At 51.5% G+C, this 20,224-nt stretch overlaps 2 protein-coding genes across 5 annotated transcripts; one reads left to right on the forward strand and one right to left on the reverse strand.

Annotated features, from left to right (window-relative positions):
- The first annotated feature begins 914 nt into the window (after window positions 1-914).
- On the forward strand, window positions 915-5,328 carry UBE2C (ubiquitin conjugating enzyme E2 C). 4 transcript variants are annotated; one of them, XM_010384210.2, is made up of 6 exons: window positions 915-1,129; window positions 1,770-1,797; window positions 2,928-3,014; window positions 3,772-3,976; window positions 4,083-4,142; window positions 5,075-5,328. In XM_010384210.2, exons 1-6 carry the CDS (start codon window positions 1,029-1,031, stop codon window positions 5,131-5,133), a joined length of 540 nt encoding a protein of 179 aa, XP_010382512.1. In that variant the 5' UTR covers window positions 915-1,028; the 3' UTR covers window positions 5,134-5,328. The 4 variants fall into 4 exon arrangements, with proteins under 4 accessions (XP_010382512.1, XP_010382516.1, XP_010382513.1 ...); XM_010384211.2 differs by lacking the exon at window positions 3,772-3,976 and adding an exon at window positions 3,621-3,771 and having other exon boundaries at window positions 944-1,129; XM_010384213.2 differs by lacking the exon at window positions 915-1,129 and adding an exon at window positions 1,326-1,621.
- A 6,764-nt stretch (window positions 5,329-12,092) lies between these two features.
- Window positions 12,093-16,329, reverse strand: TNNC2 (troponin C2, fast skeletal type). The gene is made up of 6 exons (XM_010384209.1): window positions 16,118-16,329; window positions 13,648-13,699; window positions 13,361-13,504; window positions 13,159-13,273; window positions 12,860-12,996; window positions 12,093-12,254 (listed from the first exon to the last, which is right to left on the reverse strand). The coding sequence occupies exons 1-6, from the start codon at window positions 16,118-16,120 to the stop codon at window positions 12,223-12,225; spliced, it is 483 nt and encodes a 160-aa protein (XP_010382511.1). The 5' UTR covers window positions 16,121-16,329; the 3' UTR covers window positions 12,093-12,222.
- Window positions 16,330-20,224: the final 3,895 nt, after the last annotated feature.

Raw genomic sequence — 20,224 nt, forward strand, 5'->3', positions numbered from 1 at the left:
TTTACAGGTTAAGGTACTAAAGGACCTGCCCCAAGGTCACACACTACCCATTGGAGAGGTAGGATATACAGGATATGAACCTGTGTTATTGGGGTTGTTTGTTTGAAGACAGTCTTGCTCTGTTGCCTAGGCTAGAGTGCAGCCTCTGGCTCAAGCGATTCTCCCGCCTCAGCCTCAGCCTCTCCAGTAGCTGGGACTACAGGTTCGTGCCACCTCACCAGCCTTTTTTATTTTTTTTATTTTTTTCCCTTAAGTAGAGACAGGCCTCCCTATATTGTTGCTCAGGCTGGTCTCCAACTCCTGGATTCAAGCGATCCTCCTGCCTGAGCCTTCCAAAGTGTTTGGGATTACAGACGTGAGCCACAGCGCCGGGCCTGAACCAATGCTGCCTTTTTTTTTTTTTTTTCTGTCATCTCTGCGGAGATGTGTGAACCTATGTTTTCTAATAGGGAGCCTGCTGCTCTGGCCATCAGCCTTTAGTTTTTCCCCTCGCTGGGATTTTCAGATACTTAGGACCCAGCAAAGATGCCCCGGCGATTATAATTGTGGGGAGGAGCAGAGGTTTCCGGTTTGGGGGAAGGGTACCAGTGCAGCAGGATTGGAGGCACTCCCTTCCCGAGGGAGATCCGATCAAGGCTGGAAGTGCCGGGTGTTCCCAAGGGGAGTAAGGCGTGTAGCCTTAAGGAGGGGTTCATCCCACATGGACGTTTTCTTGGCCCTTTAATGGCTAGCGTTTTCCAAAGGCCACCAATCCGCTATGGATTCGTTAGTTAATGGCAGCCCGTCTACCAATCGGCTGTCAGAAGCGGGATCCTGCCGCCCAATAGTGGTGCGCCGGTGGGTAGGTCTAGCAGTGGAGCGACGACAGAGCGCTCCGGCGCGTCCCATTGGCTGGATCAAACCCAAGCGAGTCACTGATTGGTCGACGCCCCCAGAGGGTTACAATTCAAACGCGGGCGGGCGGGCCCGCAGCCCTGCAGTTGCAGTCGTGTTCTCCGAGTTCCTGTCTCTCTGCCAACGCCGCCCGGATGGCTTCCCAAAACCGCGACCCAGCAGCCACAAGCGTCACCGCCGCCCGTAAAGGAGCCGAGCCGAGCGGGGGCGCCGCCCGGGGTCCCGTGGGCAAAAGGTGGGTGACGCGGCGTACCACTCGCTGGGCCTGCCATGCCCTAGGCATTGGGACCCGGAGCAAAGATTTCTAGGACCACCCCCGTCCCACCTCCTGGAGCGGGAGATATGCCGGTGCAGGAGAACGTGCCAGGAGCTCGGGGCCTGGCATTCCCCTGGGCATGGGTGCCGAGGGCGGAGACTTCCGGGACTCCCACCTCCTTGCGCGGGTGAGATTTGAGAGATAGGGGACACGCCAGGAGCTCAGACCGTTCTTGGAGACTCTCCCGAAGGAGGATGGGAGGGTAGGGGTGCTGCCAGGCTCCTTCCCGGGTGGGCCTAGATGAAGACGCGCAAGGACCCTCGTGACTTGGCGGAGACAGGGGAAGGGAGAAGTTGACTCGGGCAAGGAAGAGATGCCAAAGCCTGGGGAATTAAGAACATGCCAGAATCATCCCGAGGGAGTCTGGAATTAGGGAGGGTGAGGACTCGCTAGGATCGTCCTGTGGATCTGGTGAGTGTACCCTGAGCTGAGCCTGACCTTGACGAAGTGGGGAGCCTCCATGACCGCTCCCCCTGAGAGATTCAGATGGGAGAAGATGCACCATCTGGAGCCCTGGCCCATCCAGACTCCCAGATAACCCTGAATTCTCTTTTTGCAGGCTACAGCAGGAGCTGATGACCCTCATGGTGAGTGACTAAGTACCCGGAACCCCAGCCTTCCACCCAATTTTCAGTAGCCTCCTTTCCTCTGTCAGCTTTTTTGCTAGACATAGGGGTAAAATATAAATGTAATTTGCTCCTTCCTGGGAAGAAGTTCATACACCCCACCTACACCATTTCTTCCAGCAGTCCCTCCTCCCAGTTCCATCCCCCAACATGAAGTTATCTCTGAAATACTTCCTTGAAGTCATACAAGACCCTCCCTGTCCAGTGTGTCCCTATTTCCTGGCCCCAACCAAGCTTTACCGACACCCAACTCCCCACCCTTCTTGGTATTTCTAGCCTATGAATTTGGTTGCTTTATTTTGGATCAGAGTGTGATGAGATTAAGGGGAGGCCGGGCGCGGTGGCTCACGCCTTATAATCCCAACACTTTGGGAGGCTAAGGTGGGTGGATCACTGGAGGTCAGGAGTTCGAGGCCAGCCTGGCCAGCATTGCAAAACCCCCTCTCTACTAAAAATATAAAAATTAGCCAGGCATGGTGGTGCATGCCTGTAATTCCAGCTACTCGGGCGGCTGAGGCATGAGAATCGTTTGAACCGTGGTGACAGAAGATGCAGTGAGCCAAGCGCACTACTATTCTCCAGCCTGGGCCACAGAGCGAGTATGTGTGTGTGTCTGTAGAGATGGGGTAACCCCGGCCGGGCGCGGTGGCTCAAGCCTGTAATCCCAGCACTTTGGGAGGTCGAGACGGGCAGATCGCGAGGTCAGGAGATCAAAACCATCCTGGCTAACATGGTGAAACCCCGTCTCTACTAAAAATACAAAAACTAGCCGGGCGAGGTGGCGGGCGCCTGTAGTCCCAGCTACTCGGGAGGCTGAGGCAGGAGAATGGCGTAAACCCGGGAGGCGGAGCTTGCAGTGAGCTGAGATCCGGCCACTGCACTCCAGTCCGGGTGACAGAGCGAGACTCCGCCTCAAAAAAAAAAAAAAAAAAAGAGATGGGGTAACCCCATCTATATCTCATATATATGTGTGTATATACATATATATATATGTGAGATATGCATATATGATTAAGGGGAAAGCTCACCCACTGACTTTTGCTGTGCCCGAAAGTGTACTCCACATTCCAGCAAATGTGTTTCCTCCCCAGATGTCTGGCGATAAAGGGATTTCTGCCTTCCCTGAATCAGACAACCTTTTCAAATGGGTAGGGACCATCCATGGAGCAGCTGGAACAGTAAGTGTAGGGCTGGGATGGGTGAGTGAGTCTGGGGAAAAGTGGGAGGTGAGATCCCAGTGAGGGCTCTGCTTCAAACCTTTGGTGGAGCAAGACACTCCACCTGTGACTGTTCACGTTCTCTGAGCCATGTGGCCTTGTTCTTTCCCTCTGCACAATTAGAGGGTGGGTTTAAAGCAGGGCTGTCTATCTTAGATGTTTTTAGGGGGCCAGACAGCAAGGAAATGGATGAAGTGAGGACTTTGGCCAATAGGAGAGCACAGATCTCAAGAAGGCAGCTTCCCATTGCTGCAGATCAGGTTTAAGATGAGTCAGGAGTCCAAATCTGTGCCAAATCTCCTAATTTTTACATATTAGCAACTAATATTCTAATTGAAATAAAGCACAGAATGCCAATTTTCAATCCTTACACCAAAGAATCACTGATGTCTCCATCAGATAAGAGGAAAGCATCAGGCTAGGCACGGTGGCTCACACCTGTAATCCCAGCACTTTGGGAGGCTGAGGCAGGCAGATCACATGAACCCAGGAGTTCAAGGCTGGCCTGGGCAACATGGTGAAACCCTGTCTCTAAAATAAAAATTAAAATAAAAAAACTTTTAAAAGGCAGTGGGAAGCATCAGAACCAGCTCAACAGTGTGTCTACTGTCTGCTCCCAGAGAAACTCAAGGTTCTAGCAAGCCCCTTGTGTGGGGCTTGGGTTGGGATATGAGGCTGCTGCTGGAGCTTACTCTGCGTCTATTTCTCCAAATGCCAGGTATATGAAGACCTGAGGTATAAGCTCTCACTAGAGTTCCCCAGTGGCTACCCTTACAATGCGCCCACGGTGAAATTCCTCACACCCTGCTACCACCCCAACGTGGACACCCAGGGTAACATATGCCTGGACATCCTGAAGGACAAGTGGTCTGCCCTATATGACGTCAGGACCATTCTGCTCTCCATCCAGAGCCTTCTAGGAGGTGACTTTAGAGACCAACCCCTCCCCTCCATGCAACTTGGGACCCTTTCGGGACTTCCTGGGGTCAGCCCCTTCTACCCCCTTGACCTCTTTCTCTCCACCCACAGAACCCAACATTGATAGTCCCTTGAATACGCATGCTGCCGAGCTCTGGAAAAACCCCACAGGTGAGTCCTCAGTCCTTGAGCCCAGGGTGATCCCTCCCCCAACCTTCAAAGGCTCCCTCAAACAAAAGGAGCCCAGTGAGTTGGGACTGGGTTGGTTGGGGCAGGGTGGAGTATTGGCAGCAACCCACTTCTGCTTCTGCCCCAGTGCTCCTATTTGCTATAAAATAGCAATTATTTTATAGGGGAATACACATTTTTGGCTATTAGTAATTTTGGGAAATTATTGGGGAGGCCAAGGCAGGAGGATAGCTTGAGGCCAGGAATTCGAGGTTACAGTGGACTATGATCACAGCACTGCTCTCCACCCCAGACAACAGAGTGAGACCCTGTCTCAAAAAGGGGGAAGGTGGGATTAACTTCTTCCATATTAATGCAGGTTAAGAGGTTGCTTAGTAGAGTGCCTTGCCTGTGCCCGCCAGTCTTGCTAGAAGCAAGCCCTTCCAGGAGAGCTGCCTGGATGGGCAGTGCAGGGAGAATGCCAGGCTGGGAAACCAGCCCCTCCTTCTCCACCTCCTCCCACCTTTGCATCCCTGGTCAAACTGCCTCTTGCCCACCTTAAATAACTCATCCTGGGCCAGGCACAGTGGCTCATGCCTGTAATCCCAGCATTTGGGGAGGCCGAGGCGGGTGGATCGCATGAGGTCAGAAGTTTGAGACCAGCCTGGCCAACATGGTGAAACCCCATCTCTACTAAATACAAACAAATTAACTGGGTATGGTGGTGGGCACCTGTAGTCCCAGCTACTCTGGAGGCTGAGGCAGGAGAATCACTTGAATCTAGGAAGCAGAGGTTGCAGTGAGCGGACATCGTTCTACTACACTCCAGCTTGGTCAACAGAGTGAGGCTCCGTCTCAAAAACAGTAATAATAAATAGTAAAGATGAACTCATCCTGTCTCCATCACTCACTGAGACCCGCCTGTTCTCTTCCAGCTTTTAAGAAGTACCTGCAAGAAACCTACTCAAAGCAGGTCACCAGCCAGGAGCCCTGACCCAGGCTGCCCAGCCTGTCCTTGTGTTGTCTTAATTTTTCCTTAGATGGTCTGTCCTTTTTGTGATTTCTGTATAGGACTCTGTATCTTGAGCTGTGGTATTATTTTTGTTTTGTTTTTGTCTTTTAAATTAAGCCTCGGTTGAACCCTTGTGATGTATATTAAATAAATGCATTTTGGTCCTTTTTTAGACAAGTTGTTGCCTTGTAGTTACACTAGGGTTAGAGGTACTCAGGGTAGGCAGAGGTGGAACTTAAGGATGTGGGGCCAAGCAGTGAGGTGACAAAGATTTATTCCCTTGTACCTTATTTTATGACTCTGCATCTGTTTCTTCATCTATAAAATGAGTGTCACAATAATACTTCCTGTCTATGGAGTCGGTGATGTGTACCAGCAATGTTAGTGAATGTTGGAGCTCCCTCAGCTGTGTTGCAGATGAGGCTGAGCCAGACCTTAGGCTGAAACCTCCTATAGCTGTAGAAGGAACAAGCGTGTGTGTTGGGGAGGATCCCACCACACAGCCACCCCATGTTCTGTTCTGAAGAATGGTCAGGTCACCCTAAGCAGGTCCAGGGCCTGGGGAGACAGCCAGGAAAAAGCCCCTTCCCTTGCAGGACTCTCAGGTCTGAGCTCCGTTCTCCAGACTCTAGCCCAGGTCCCCTGTGGAGCTCCACCTCCAAGGGGGCACAATCACCTCCTGCTGTATATTCCCCAGCAAGCCCCCAGCCCCTTGGGCTGCCTCTTTTCCCTGGCCTGATGAAGTCTCCAGCCTCTGAGCCCCTAGGAGGAAACCCTGCTGACCAGCTGGGTCCCCGCAAGGGTCAGCAGGTGGAAGAGTAGGTTGAAGTGATAGCCCCTTCTCCCCACCTCCTGCAAAGCCCTTCAGGAAGATCTCCAAGGTAGATAAACAGCACCCAGATGTGCTCCAACCTTGCACCCAACTCCTTCAGGTCTGTTAGCAGCTGGTTGGTTGTGCAAGCCTGAAGCGGGGAGGGGTTGGGATTGGAAGTTAGGTCCCTTCATGTCTACAGTTGTGCTCTTAGGTCTCTCCTCTTGGGTTTTTTCTTAATCTAACATGCATACAAATACACTTGGGATCTTGTAAAATTAAAATGTTTTCGGTAGGTGTGAAGTGGAGCCTAAGATCTGGTCTGTTTATTTATTTTGGTTTCTAAATAGTTTCCAAGTGATATCATTGCTGTGGTCTAGTTAAGAACAAAATTTAGAGCAATGTTCTTAGAATGGGGTCCTTCCAGCAGCACCAGCATCACCTGGAACTTGTTAGGCAAATTCTTGACCCCAAACTGCCCTCCAGGTTCTGAAGGTCTCCCAGGGTTGAAAATCACTAGGTTAGCGGATACTGGAGAAAACCAGAGCTCAGAGCCTGGCACTAAATTAGTCAACAAATGCTGGCCAGGGCCGGGTGTGGTGGCTCACTGCCTATAATGCTAGCACTTTGGGAGGCGGAGGCAGGAGAATTGCTTGAACTTAAGAATTCAAGACCAGCCTGGGCAACACAGTGAGACCCCCGTCTCAAATAATAAATTTTAAAAGAAAAATAAATGCTGGCCGGGCTTGGTGGTTCACATCAGCAATCTCAAGATCTTGGGAGGCCAAGGTTGGAAGATCACTTGGGGCCAGAAATTCAAGGTTATAGTAAGCTGTGATTGTACCACTGCACTCCAGCCTAAGCAGCAGAGTAAGACCTTATCTCTGAAAGAAATGTTTCAAATGCTAACTGTAGTGGATGTGTTTTTGTCTGCCATGTGGTCCTTGGTCATGGTGTTTGGTACCCTAGATGGCCACATGGCCTGCTTTAGGCCAGTCACAGGTCTAAACTGTAGTTCAGATTCAATTGGTGTCCTCTGAAATTAATCACTGGGAGAGAATAAAGTTATTTTACTAATGGAGTTGCTAAAAGAGAAGGTAATTGGTCTCAGCTGCTGGAGGAGCCCGCTGCAGACAGAAGAAAACCAAGCAGAGACAAACAGCTGGGAGCTGGAGAGATGACATTAACTGAGACTCTGGCCTCCAGTTCATGCTTTGCCATCCCAGTTCGATGAACCAACAAATCCCTCTTTGGTTTAAGTCTGTTTTATTTAGATTTCTGGCACTTGCAACAAAAAAAAGCCTGGTCAGGAAGTATTTGAATTTCTGATTATTATGATTCCCATTTTATTGAATTCCTGCAAGATAAAGGCCCTCTGCTTGGGGGACTGGGGAATAAGTGCCATACAGCCCAGTGATTAAGAGCTCAGACAAGTTTGGGCATGGTGGCTCATGCCTGCAATCCCAGCACTTTGGGAGGCCGCAGTGGGTGGATCACCTGAGGTCAGGAGTTTGAGACCAGCCTGGCCAAAACGATGAAACCCCGTTTCTACTAAAAATACAAAAAATTGGCCAGGCATGGTGGCGAGTGCCTGTAATCCCAGCTACTCCGGAGTCTGAGGCAGGAGAATCGCTTGAACCTGGGAGGCGGAGATTGCAGTGAGCCAAATCACCCATTGCTCTCCAGTCGGCAACGAGAGCAAGACTCCATCTCAAAAAGAAAAAAAGGCTCAGACCAGGTAAGCAGAACTGTTTCAGGATCCTGGCTCCGCCTCCATTTGCCCGTAAACATGTAGGCAGTTACATTTAACCTCTCCATAAAATGAAAATACTAGCACCTACCTCATAAGACAGTGGAAGGACCTTAGAACAATGCCTGGTAGATAGTAAGCACTCAATAAAGGTTGGGTGCTGAACTCACATATAGCCATGAAAGTTCACAGGTGGAGCACCCAATAGAATAGGAGGGTCAAGGAAAGGTTTTTGGAGAAGGGAATTGAGACCTGAGGGAGATGCACATTCCTTGGATAGCAAGTTCAGGAGTATGTAAGGAGAGGAATACACAGCTGGGAGTCGTGGCTCATGCTTATAATCCCAGCACTTTGCGAGTCGGAGGCAGGAGGATTAGCTGAGCTCAGGAGTTCAAGACCACCCTAGCCAACATGGTGAAACCCTGTCTCTATTAAAAACATAAAAATTAGCCGGGCATGTGGCTCCTGTAGTCCCAACTACTCGGGAGACTGAGGTGGGAGAATTGCTTGAACTTGGGAGGCGGGGGTTGCAGTGAGCTGAGATCACGCCACTGCTCTCCAGCCTGGCTGACAAACGCAAAACTCAAAACTCTGTCTCAAAAAAAAAAAAAAAGAAGAAGAATACAGGATGGGGAAGTCGCATAGACGTCAGGTCATGATAGGCTGGAAGGCCATATTAAGATACTTGGGCTAGCCTGGGTAACAAAGTGAGACCCCATCTCTACAAAAAATAACTAGGGGCTGAGGGGGAGGATCCCTTGCACCTAGGAGTTCAAGACCTCAGTGAGCTATGATTGTGCCCCTGCACTTCAGCCTGTGTGACAGGGAGATTCAGTTTCTTAAAAAAAAAAATAATAAACTTGGACTTTATCTTGAGGCAAGAGTAAGCTTATGAAGCCTTAAGCAGGGCAGTGACATGATCAGATTTGTTTTTATGTATTTTTTGAGATGGAGTTTCACTCTTGTTGCCCAGGCTGGAGTGCAATGGTGCAATCTCGGTTCACCGCAACCTCTGGCTCCTGAGTTCAAGTGATTCTCCTGCCTCAGCCTCCCAAGTAGCTGGAATTACAGGCATGCGCTACCACGCCCGGCTAATTTTGTATTTTTAGTAGAGACGGGGTTTCTCCATGTTGGTCAGGCTGGTCTCAAACTCCCAACCTCAGGTGATCCACCCGCTTTGGCCTCCCAAAGTGCTGGGATTACAGGCATGAGCCACCACGCCCGGCCTATGTTATTTTTTAAGACAGAGTCTCACTCTGTCACCCAGGCTGGAGTGTAGTGGCGCAATTTTGGCTCACCGCAACCTCCGCCTCTTGGGTTCCAGCAATTCTCCTGCCTCAGCCTCCCAAGTAGCTAAGATTACAGGCATGTGTCTGGCTAATTTTTATATTTTTAGGAGAGAGGAGGTTTTTTCATGTTGGCCAGGCTGGTCTCAAACTCCTGACCTCAAGTGATCCACTTGCCTCGGCCTCCCAAAGTGCTGGGATTACAGGTGTGAGCCACGGCACCTGGCCTCCGTCTCTATTTTAAAATATGTATATAATTCAAAAAAAAAGATATTCAGGTAGAACCAATAACAGGTAGATGGCATCGGAGTTAAGAGCCTTGCTCCTGGCCGGGCGCGGTGGCTCAAGCCTGTAATCCCAGCACTTTGGGAGGCCGAGACGGGCGGGTCACGAGGTCAGGAGATCGAGACCATCCTGGCTAACATGGTGAAACCCTGTCTCTACTAAAAAAATACAAAAAAAAAAAACTAGCCGGGCGAGGTGGCAGGCGCCTGTAGTCCCAGCTACTCGGGAGGCTGAGGCAGGAGAATGGCATGAACCCAGGAGGCGGAGCTTGCAGTGAGCTGAGATCCCGCCACTGCACTCCAGCCCCGGCGACAGAGCGAGACTCCGTCTCAAAAAAAAAAAAAAAAAAAAAAGAGCCTTGCTCCTGTGCACACCACATAGTGCACAGCAATACTACCTAGGTTATTATCTGGGTGCCTGTGTACTTCACCTCCCTAGGCCTTAGTTTTCCAACTGTAAAGTGGAGATAACAACATCTGCCTCTAGGGATGTTATGTGAGTGAATGAGACAATGTCCATAAGGCACAGTATACAGTAGGCACTCAGTAAATAGTAATGTTTACCAAACCCCAGCACTGATCCTGGCTGGAAATAAAAACAGAAAAACATGAATAGGACAAAAGAGGAAGAAGAGAAAAAGACAGATGGAGAGAAAGAACTAGAGCAATGAGCAAGGTGACAATAGAGGCTGGGCGTGGTGGCTCATGCCTATAACCCCAACATTTTGGGAGGCCAAGGTGAGAGGATTCTTTGAGCTCAGGAGTTTGAGACCAGCCTGGGTAACATAGTGAGACCACATCTCTGCTAAAAATAACAAAAACTAGTGGGGGGTCACCCATTTGTAGTCCCAGCTACTGGGGAGGCTGAGACAGGAGGATCGCTTGAGCCCAGGAGGTCAAGGCTGCAGTCAGCTGTGATCACCTACTGCATTCCAGCCTGGGCAACAGAGCGAGACCCTGTCTCATTTAAAAAACAAAACAGGGCTAGGCGAGTTGGCTCATGCCTGTAATCCCAGCACTTTGGGAGGCCAAGGAGGGCGGACCACTAGGTCAGGAGATCAAGACCATCCTGGCTAACACGGTGAAACCCCGACTCTACTAAAAATAGAAAAAAAATTAGCCAGGCGTGGTGGCGGGTGCCTGTAGTCCCGGTTACTCGGGAGGCTGAGGCAGGAGAAGGGCGTGAACCCGGGAGGCGAAGCTTGCAGTGAGCCGAGATCGCACCACTGCACTCCAGCCTGGGCGACAGAGCGAGACTCCATCTCAAAAAAAAAAAAAAAAAAAACAGAAGGCCAGGCATAGTGGCTCATGTCTGTAATCCCAGCACTTTGGGAGGCTGAGGCAGGCGGATCACCTGAGGTCAGGAGTTCAAGACCAGCCTGGCCAACATGGCAAAACCTGGTCTCTACTAAAAATACAAACATTAGCCAGGCATGGTGGTGGGTGCCTGTAATCCGAGCTACTCGAGAGGCTAAGGCAGGAGAATCGCTTGAACCCAGGAGGCGGAGGTTGCAGTGAACCAAGATTGTGCCACTGCACCCCAGCCTGGGTGACAAAAGCAAAACTCTGTTTAAAAAAAAAAAAAAAAATGCTTGCTATGTGCCAGGCACTGCTATAAGCACTTTGCACACACTAACGTCTTCTCACAACCCTGTGTGTACTATCATTATCCCCATTTTACAGGTGAGAAAACTGAGGCACAGAGTGGTTTAGTTTGTCACAGGCAGTGAGCACTCACACTCAGGCATTCTGTCTCTAAAGCTAAACTACCCCCTATACTTAATTAGCTGTGATCTGATACCTGTTGTATACAAATCACTATGGCAGCACATAGCCAGTGAGGGGAGGGTTCGAGGGAAGAGATGGTATCTGAGCTGGGTCTTGTAGGTTGAAGAATCTGCCAGCTTATAAGAAGGACAAGGGCATTCCAGCGAGGGCAAACAACATGTGCAAAGTACCAAGGGCTTGAAAATGTACTCCAGGTCCGTATCAGGAATAAATGGCCAGTGTGGCTGTGGAAAGAAAGAGAGGGAGGGAGGGAAGGAATTTGGATCTCATTCTAGAAGCAGTGAGGAGCACCGAACTACTTTCAATAGGGCAGTGGCCAGGTCAGATATTTTAGCTCGCTGGTGCTGATGGCCCTCTGTAGAGTGCACTGGCTGAGACCGGGTGGAGGCAGAGATCTGGGGTCAAATGATGAGATCAGAATCTCCTTAGTGGGTGCCTCCACCCTCCCCTACCACCACCAGTACAAAACGAGCATTAAGCACTTGGAAGAAAAGAGGAAGTAAAAGGTCAAGCAGAAACAATGCTACCTGGCATGGATGGGCACCTACTCCCCCTCTCCCCAGCTAGGGAGCCTGCAGAAGGTGGCAGCTATGACAACATCTAAGATGCCAACATTCCAGAAAAGAAGGACGGTGGGGAAGTGAGAGAGCTTCCCAGCTTCCCAGGGTTCTAGCCTCTCCCAGCCCCTCACCCTGCCTGCAGTCCCTGGACCCCTCCGCAGCCTGCTGGCTCACCCTGACTCAACTCCAAGCCCCTACAGCCTCCTGGAGCCACCACTGCCCGTCCATCAAGCTGCGCACACCCAGCGCCAGCTGTCGGGAGCCAGCCTTGAACCTGCAGACCCCGCCTCGAGCTCCGGGGCCCAGCTGCCTTCCGCATCCCGCTGCTCCCACATCCCGCAGCTCCGACAGCCTCTCCTGGGATCCCCGAGGGTGCTCCGGGTGGTGCCAGCCGGGATGGCGCCCTGGACCGCAACCCTTGAGACCCACTGTTCCCGGCTTTCCCCCAATTCAGGCCACGAGTTTTGGAACATTTGCTTTTATTCCTTCCAAAGACCCACAAGGGGCCGTGCCTCCCTGGTGGGGACCCGGCAGGGCGGAGTCTCCCACACCCTAGGGACAGGCGATCTTGGTGGAGGCGACTGACCACTCCTTACTGCACGCCCTCCATCATCTTCAGGAACTCTGCGGGAAAGGAGAGGGAAAGGGTCAGGGGTCCCACTGGGGACGCAGAGGCCAGGCCAGGGCTCCAGCCACACAGAAGGGATGAATTTTTTTTGTTTTTGTTGAGACAGAGTCTCGCTCTGTTGCCAAAGTCACCAAGGTCTGTCGCCCAGGCTAGAGTGCAGTGGCACAATCATAGCTCATTGCAGCTCGATCTCCTGGGCTCAAGCAATCCTCCCACCTCAGCCCCTGGAGCAACTGAGACCACAGGCACATACCACCATGCCCGCCTTTTTATTTTATTTTTTGTAAAGACAGGGTCTCACTATGTTGCCCAGGCTGGTCTCGAACTCCTGGCCTCAAGCAACCCTCCCGCCTCATCCTCCCAAAGTTCCAGGATTTTACAGTCCTGAGCCACCACGCCCCCCTGCCTGGTCATTAATTGATAAACTGCACAGGGTCGTGGAGTGCTTCTATACCCGCCCCCAGGAGACTAGGGGAACTTTTGAAGTGATGCCCAGCCCAGCCCACAAGGCCAAAGACACTGCACGGGAGCCAGGCACCAGTGCTCGCCGTCCCCTGTGGCTCCCACCCACTCTTCCCAAGCTCCCGTGGCGCTCCCTCACCGTCGAAGTCAATGCGGCCGTCATTGTTCTTGTCGCCATCTTTCATCAGAGATTCGATCTCCTCGTCCGTCACGTGCTCCCCAGAGGCCCTGAAAATCTCAGCCAGCTCCTCCGGGTCGATGTAGCCATCTGCATTCCTACAAGTCCAAGGGTCAGGGCAGGGCTCAGGGCCAGGGCGAGCTGCCCTGGCCACCACACTGACGCCCCGCTTCCGCACCCCCAACCCGGGGAACCCTCCAGCGCTGCCGGCAGGCTCTGACTGCTCAGCTCCTCCCTCGGCTCCCAGGCCCCCAGCGCACTTGTCGAAGATGCGGAAGCACTCGGCCAGCTCCTCCTCGCTCTTCCCCTTCGCGTCCTCTTTCATCTGGCGCACCATCATGACCAAGAACTCCTCGAAGTCGATAGTGCCGCTGCCTGCGGGGAGCAGGTGGTGGACTGAGCCGGAGCCCAACCACTGCCGCCTTTCCCCACCACCCCTGCCTCCGAGGGACACCCGCTCACCATCCTCATCCACCTCCTCGATGATGGCGTCCAGCTCCTCCTTGGTGGGTGTCTGGCCCAGCATCCTCATCACCGTGCCCAACTCCTTGACGCTGATGTCCCCACCACCATCAGCATCAAACATGTCAAAGGCAGCCTTGAACTCTGCACGGGAGGGCGGAGGGCAGAGGGCAGAGGTGAGGCCAGCTGGACTGTCAGCCTCACATCTACGCCCCCAACCCTGCCCAGAGGCCAACATGTCCCCAGCATACATCCACCCAGCCCCCAGCCTGTTGCGCTTCACTCACCAGCGATCATCTCCTCGCTGAGGTAGGACCTGGCCTCAGCCTGCTGGTCCGTCTGCAGGAGACACAGAGAAAGTCTAAGCTGAAGAGTCAGCCCCAGGGCAGTTGCTCACCTCAACCCCATTCTTCCCAAGCCTCACTCTCTCAGCGCTTTTTGGTCCTCCAAAAGAACAACTTCAAACTTGCCACATAATTGTGTGCCCGCACAGCACCCAGTCACAGTTTTGTTTTGTCTTGCTCTGTCACACAGGCTGGAGTGCAGTAGTGTGATCATAGCTCACTGCAGCCTCAACCTCCTAGGCTCAAGCAGTCGTCCCACCTCAGCCTCCTGAGTGGCTGGGACTATAGTGTACACCATGCCTGACTAATTTTTTAAAGTTTTTGTAGAGACAGAGTCCCACTATATTACACAGGCTTGTTTTGAACTTCTGGGCTCGAGTGATCCTCCCACCTCGGCCTCCCAAAGTGCTAGGACTACAGGCTTGAGTCACTGTGCCCAGCTTCTGACCCTAGTTTTTGTTTTTGTTTGTTTTTTGTGTTTGTTTTTTGTTTTTGTGACAGAGTCTCACCCTGTCGCCCAGGCTGGAGTACAATGGCGTGATCTCAGCTTACTGCAACCTCCACCTCCTGGGTTCAAGCGATTCTCCTCCCTCAGCCTCCCAAGTAGCTGGGATTACAGGCATGTGCCAACACGCCCGGCTAATTTTTGTATTTTTAATAGAGACGGGGTTTCACCATGTTGGCCAGGTTGGTCTTGAACTCCTGACTTCAGGTGATCCACCCACCTTGGCTTCCCAAAGTGTTGGGATTACAGGCGTGAGCCACCATGCCTGGCCTGACCCCAGTTTTTTGTTTGTTTTGTTTTGTTTTTGAGAGTTTTGCTCTTGTTGCCCAGGCTGCAGTGCAATGGCACAATCTCAGCTCACCACAACCACAACCCCCGCCTCCCAGGTTCAAGGGATTCTTCTCCCTCAGCCTCCCAAGTAGCTGGGATTACAGGCATGCACCACAATGCCCAGCTAATTTTGTATTTTTAGTAGAGATAAGGTTTCTCCATGTTGGTCAGGCTGGTCTTGAACTCCCCACCTTAAGTGATCCGCCCACCTCAGCTTCCCAAAGTGATGGGATTACAGGCGTGAGCCACCACATGTGGCCTATGACCCCAGTTTTGAGAAAAAGAGAGGAGACAACAAATTAAGCCCAAGGCCTTCTCACTTGTCAATTGAAGGCCAAGTCAGGAACTCCCCAGTGACCTTAGGCAAGTCACTTAGCATGCATTCATCTTTTCTCTGTAGCTTTTCAGGGATGAGACATCAGGGGTGTGAAAGGGTTTTGTAAAGGCTAGCACCATTCCAGCACTATTTTCCAGTTTTCTGTAGCTCCTAGTGGTGCCCGGTACTTTAATAGTTGCTCAATAAAATGTTTGTTCTCAAACAAATAATAATGCAACACAAAGTTATTGAGTACTTGCTGCATGTCAGGCCACAGATCAGGCACTGGGACCACCAAGAAGAGACAGAGGACACATCATACCGCCCCCCCTCAGAGAACTGGCAGAGTCGGAGACTGTAAGCTTCCTTCTTAGGATTCAGTCATTGGAGAAAAGGCCCCTCATGTGGGCCGAATGTGATGGAGGCCTTGACATGAAAGTGAGATATCTGCGGGGGTTTCCAGGTCATATCCAAGCCAGGCCATCTGGGTCAGAGGCTTTGGATTGAGGCTGGCAGTGAGGACACGGTGAGGCTTCCAAGGAGCTCTTCAGCCGGCTGGCTGCCGGCCCTCCTCCTTCTCCCCCTCCTTCCTCTCCTCCTCTTGCCCTGTGCCAGGAGGGCAGGCTATTTTTAGTCAGGCATGGGCAATAGCAGCTGGCCTCCGGGATCTAGTTACTCCTTGAAGTGAAGTGGGCAGGGGGATCTCAGACGAAAACAACAGCTCCAAATCAGAACCCCTCTCTAGGAGAGCGGAGTCTCTCTAACTCTGGTCTGTCATCTTCTGCCCCTTCCCATCATCCTCAGGGCTCCCAGAGCCCTGCATCTGAGCAGGCCCCACACCCTGCCGACCTCCTGTCTTCTGGAGGAGGCTTTCTTCTCTCCATGATGATAGGAGGGTTTGGCCAGGCTTCTGGCTCACCCCTGCCACTGGCCTGCTGGGTGACTCACTCTGACCCCTCAGAGTCCCCACTGTGTGAAGGAAACAAGCTAAGAGCTCTTCACAGGTCTACGAATGACACTGCTGGAAGTTTCCGAAGGTGAGTAGGCAGTCAGCAAGCCTTGAGGATCAATCTCTGGAATATCCCAGCCCTCCCCTTTCAAGAAAAGTCAAAGGCCTTCCTCTAAGACACCTGGGTTCTAGGGACCTCCATGCTCCAACCTCAATCATCCCAGTTACTGCCCCACAGAGCACTCAGGTCTGGCCTGAAAGAGGTCCAGAGTGCTCCCGCAAGTAAAGCCACAAAGTCCCCTCTTGTCCTTACCATGGTTGCTGGTGACCGGGACACCTCTGCTGCAGGTCGCCTCCTTTGCACTCCGCCACCCAAAGATGCCCTGGCCTGCTCTAGCCCCCGGGATTTGTAGGGGCACCCTCCCCTCCCACCTCCCTGGGCCCCAGCACTGGAGACCCTGCCCAATCAGATCCTGGGGTCGGCGAGCCCCACCCCTCCCACAGTCTGAACCCATTACCTAATTTAGCCAAGGGCCCTTGCAGAGAAATTTAAGCCTCCAAGCAGGTGGCAGGCCTTGACGTCCTAGATTCTTGTGAGGAAGTCCCGCCCTGTTCCACCGCCTTGGAGTCCCCCGACTTGGAGCACACTGGCTCCAAGATGGTAAGGACGATCAGAGTAGTAAAGAGTGAGGCAGCATGGTAAAACGGGGAGAGTACAAGCCTTGAAGTCCAAAACCCAAGATCCAAGGCCAGCCTCTGTGAGCTGTGTGACCTTGGGCAGGGAGCAGTGCCTCTCTGAGTCATTTCTTCATCTGTGGGAATGGACCTGTCTGTGGGGTCTCCCTCACAGAGAGAACATGGTAAATGGGAACCTGGGTATAAGTCACCTAGCTTGTGCTGGGTACACAGTGTTGATGCTTGGCAAGAGGAATGTCCTGTCTTTGAACCATGGTAAGGGGCAGGGGATAGAAGGACGGGAAAGTGACAGCTAGGCCACTGTTTACTGAACCCCCACAATGTGCCACACACTGTGCTAAGCATTTTAACATGATCTCATCTAGTGCTCCTCCTATGAGATAGCAACTATTATTATCTCCATTTGACTGCAGAGATCTGTAAATCATAAAGGTCTATACTCACTCTGTCACCAAGGCTGATGTGCAGTGGTACTATTATAGCTCACTGCAGCCTCGATCTCCTGGGCTCAAGTGATCCTCCCACCTCAGCCTCCCAAGTAGCTGGGACTAGCAGTGCACCACCACCTCTGGCTTTTTTGTTTTTCCTTTTTTGTACTGTTTGTAGAGATGGGGTTTTCACCATGTTGCCCAGGCTGGTCTCGAACTCCTTGGCTCAAGGGATCCTTGAATCCTTGGCCTCCCGAAGTGCTAGAATTGCAGTCATGAGGCACCATGCCCACCCATGTTGATGATTCTTATTATTAATCCCGACTGGAGGGAAGTTGGGACAGACAGTCCTTGGGGAACCTGTCTAGATGGAAAAATGTATGGAGGGATGGAGGAGAGGAGGATATGCATTTGGAGGAGAAATAATCATTGAAAGCAAAGATCCTTCTCTCAAAGTTACCTTCTCCATGGAAAGGGTGTTTGCATTCACTTTTTGGGGGTAAGGAGTAGGCAAGGGAAGGTTATTTAAGTGGTAAAGGGGCAGCTGGCCCCTTCCTAGAGCTCAGTGAAGAAATCTGGTCATCTGGGGAGGGAGTAAAGGGGTGGGCAAAGCAAGTCCAGGGGGAACCCACCCTGAGAATCCACAAGGTAAAGGCTGGGCACTGGGGAGTAGGCAAGACTTGTGGACAGTGACTACGTCGACAGAAAGAGCACGAAGACAACCGATAGCAGGCTCTGGGGCCAGGAAATGGGGGCTGGACACCAAGGAATGCAGATGGACAGTGGCAACTGGGCTGCCCCCTTCCCCTATATATAGACATTCCCAAGGAAAGCTCAGCAGGGCTGGGCCAAGCTAAATAAGGCCTCCCCCAGGCAGGCAGAGTGCCAAAGCGTGAGACCCATGGGATTCCAATTTAGTTTTTGGTTTTTTTTTTTTTTCTTTTGAGACAGAGTCTCACTCTGTCACGTAGGCTGGAGTGCAGTGGCGCAATCTCGGCTCACTGCAACCTCCGCCTCCTGGGTTCAAGCGATTCTCCTGCCTCAGCCTCCCAAGTAGCTGGAATTACAGGCATGAGCCACCATGCCCAGCAAATTTTTTTTTTTTTTTTTTTTTTTTTTTTTTTTTTGAGACGGAGTTTTGCTTTTGTTGCCCAGGCTGGAGTGCAGTGGTGCGAACTCGGCTCACTACAACCTCCACCTCCTGGGTTCAAGCGATTCTCCTGCCTCAGCCTCCTGAGTAGCTGGAATTACAGGCATGAGCCACCATGCCCAGCTAATTTTGTATTTTTAATAGAGATAGGAAAAAAAAAATTAAAAAAAAAATAGAGATAGGGTTTCTCCATGCTGGTCAAGCTGGTCTCAAACTCCTGACCTCAGGTGATCCACCCACCTTGGCCTCCCAAAATACTGGGATTACAGGTGTGAGCCACCACACCTGGCCAATTTTTGTATTTTTCATAGAGACAAGGTTTCATCGGCCGGGCGTGGTGGCTCACACCTGTAATTCCACCACTTTGGGAGGCCGAGGCAGGCAGATCACGAGGTCAAGAGATTGAGACCATCCTGGCTAAAATGGGGAAACCCCGTCTCTACTAAAAATACAAAAAAATTAGCTGGGCATGGTGGTGGGCGCCTGTAGTCCCAGCTACTCGGGAGGCTGAGGCAGGAGAATGGCGTGAACCCGGGAGGCGGAGCTTGCAGTGAGCCGAGATTGAGCCACTGCATATCAGCCTGGGCAACAGAGAGGGACTCCGTCTCAAAAAAAAAAAAAAAGGTTTCATCATGTTGGCCAGGCTGGTCTTGAACTCCTGACCTCAGCCTCCTAAAGTGCTGGCATTACAGGCATGAGCCACCGAGCCCGGCCTTTGGTATCTTGTTTATTCAGGGAAATAGATACGTCCCAAATTGCTTATGTGGCCAAGCAAGTTCCCAATGGCACTTCTAATCTCCCTCCTCCTCCCCTCAACATCGTGTTGCTGTCTGCTCTGATCAGACTTTAAAATACTGCTCTAGGCTGGGCGTGCTGGCTCATGCCTGTAATCCCAGCATTTTGGGAGGTCCAGGCTGGTGGATCATGAGGTCAGGAGTTTGAGACCATCCTGGCCAGCATGGTGAAACCCTGTCTGTATTAAAAATACAAAAAATTGCTGCCAGGTGTGGTGGTGGGCACCTGTAGTCCCAGCTACTCAGGAGGCTGAGGCAGAAGAATCACTTGAACTTAGCAGGTGAAGGTTGCAGTGAGCCACTGCAGTCATGCCACTGCACTCCAGCCTGGGTGACAGAGGGAGACTGCATCTCAAAAAAAAAAAAAAAAAAAAGACTGCTCTAAACACCACCTTTTATGAACCTTCAGGCCTTTGCACATGCTGTTTTTTTTCTGCCAGAAACTCCCATCTTTCCTCTCTTCATCTGTCTACTTCCCCTATCATCTTTCTCAGCTCTGACATGACTTCCTTGGGGATCCTTCCTCCCTCTATGTCCAGGCCAGGGAGTCCAAGGTGATCTCCAGCAGTTTCCTCAATCACAGCACTGAGCACACCTTATGATCACAACCCATTCTGTGTTCTACAGATCATCACATTTCCCAGTGCTTAGCACTTGCCACGTAGCAGGAGTTCAACAGATATTATATTCTACGTAAGAATAACTGAACTGGATGGTATTTAGTTCAATATAAGGGGGAACTTCCTAATAGTCATAGTTGAACAATAATGGGAACAGGCAGCCTCAGGAGGTAATGAGCTCCCTGTCACTGAGTATACCCAAGCAGGAGATAGATGACCATTTCTCGGGAGGCTATAAGGAGAGATCCATACAGTGTTTAAAAATGGGGACAGTGGCTCACACTTTTAATCCTAGCACTTTGGGAGGCTGAGGCAGGTGGATCTCTTGAGCTCAGGAGTTCGATACCAACCTGGGCAACATGGTGAGACCCTGTTTCCAATAAAAAAAATTAAAATAAAACAAAGAATGGTGGATGGTGGCTCATGCTTGTAATCCCAGCACTTTGGGAGGCAGAGGTAGGAGGAGCTCTTCAGGCCAGGAGTTCAAGATCAGCCTTGGCAACATGCAACCCCATCTTTACAAAAAATAAAATATTAGCCAGGCATGGTGGCACATATCTGTAGTCCCAGATACTTGGGAGGCCGAGGTGGGAGAATCACTTGAGCCCAGGAGTTTGAGGCTGCAGTCAGCTATGATCGCACCACTGCACTCCAGCCTCACAACAGAGTGAGACTCTGTCTCTGAAAGAGGCCAGGTGCGGTGGCTCAGGTCTGTAATCCCAGCACTTTGGG

The sequence above is a fragment of the Rhinopithecus roxellana genome, chromosome 13, assembly GCF_007565055.1.
Source record: "Rhinopithecus roxellana isolate Shanxi Qingling chromosome 13, ASM756505v1, whole genome shotgun sequence".
In the NCBI taxonomy this organism is placed as follows: Eukaryota; Metazoa; Chordata; class Mammalia; order Primates; family Cercopithecidae; genus Rhinopithecus; species Rhinopithecus roxellana.

Excerpts from the sequence above, each read along its gene's own strand:
- UBE2C (XM_010384210.2), top strand. The coding sequence starts at position 1,029 with ATGGCTTCCCAAAACCGCGACCCAGCAGCCACAAGCGTCACCGCCGCC. Across the intron at positions 1,798-2,927 it reads AGGAGCTGATGACCCTCATG|ATGTCTGGCGATAAAGGGAT; the intron begins GTGAGTGACTAA and ends TTTCCTCCCCAG. Across the intron at positions 4,143-5,074 it reads GCTCTGGAAAAACCCCACAG|CTTTTAAGAAGTACCTGCAA; the intron begins GTGAGTCCTCAG and ends GTTCTCTTCCAG.
- TNNC2 (XM_010384209.1), bottom strand. Across the intron at positions 13,505-13,647 it reads CAGCGAGGAGATGATCGCTG|AGTTCAAGGCTGCCTTTGAC; the intron begins GTGAGTGAAGCG and ends CCTCCCGTGCAG. Across the intron at positions 12,997-13,158 it reads TGCTTCCGCATCTTCGACAA|GAATGCAGATGGCTACATCG; the intron begins GTGCGCTGGGGG and ends TTGGACTTGTAG.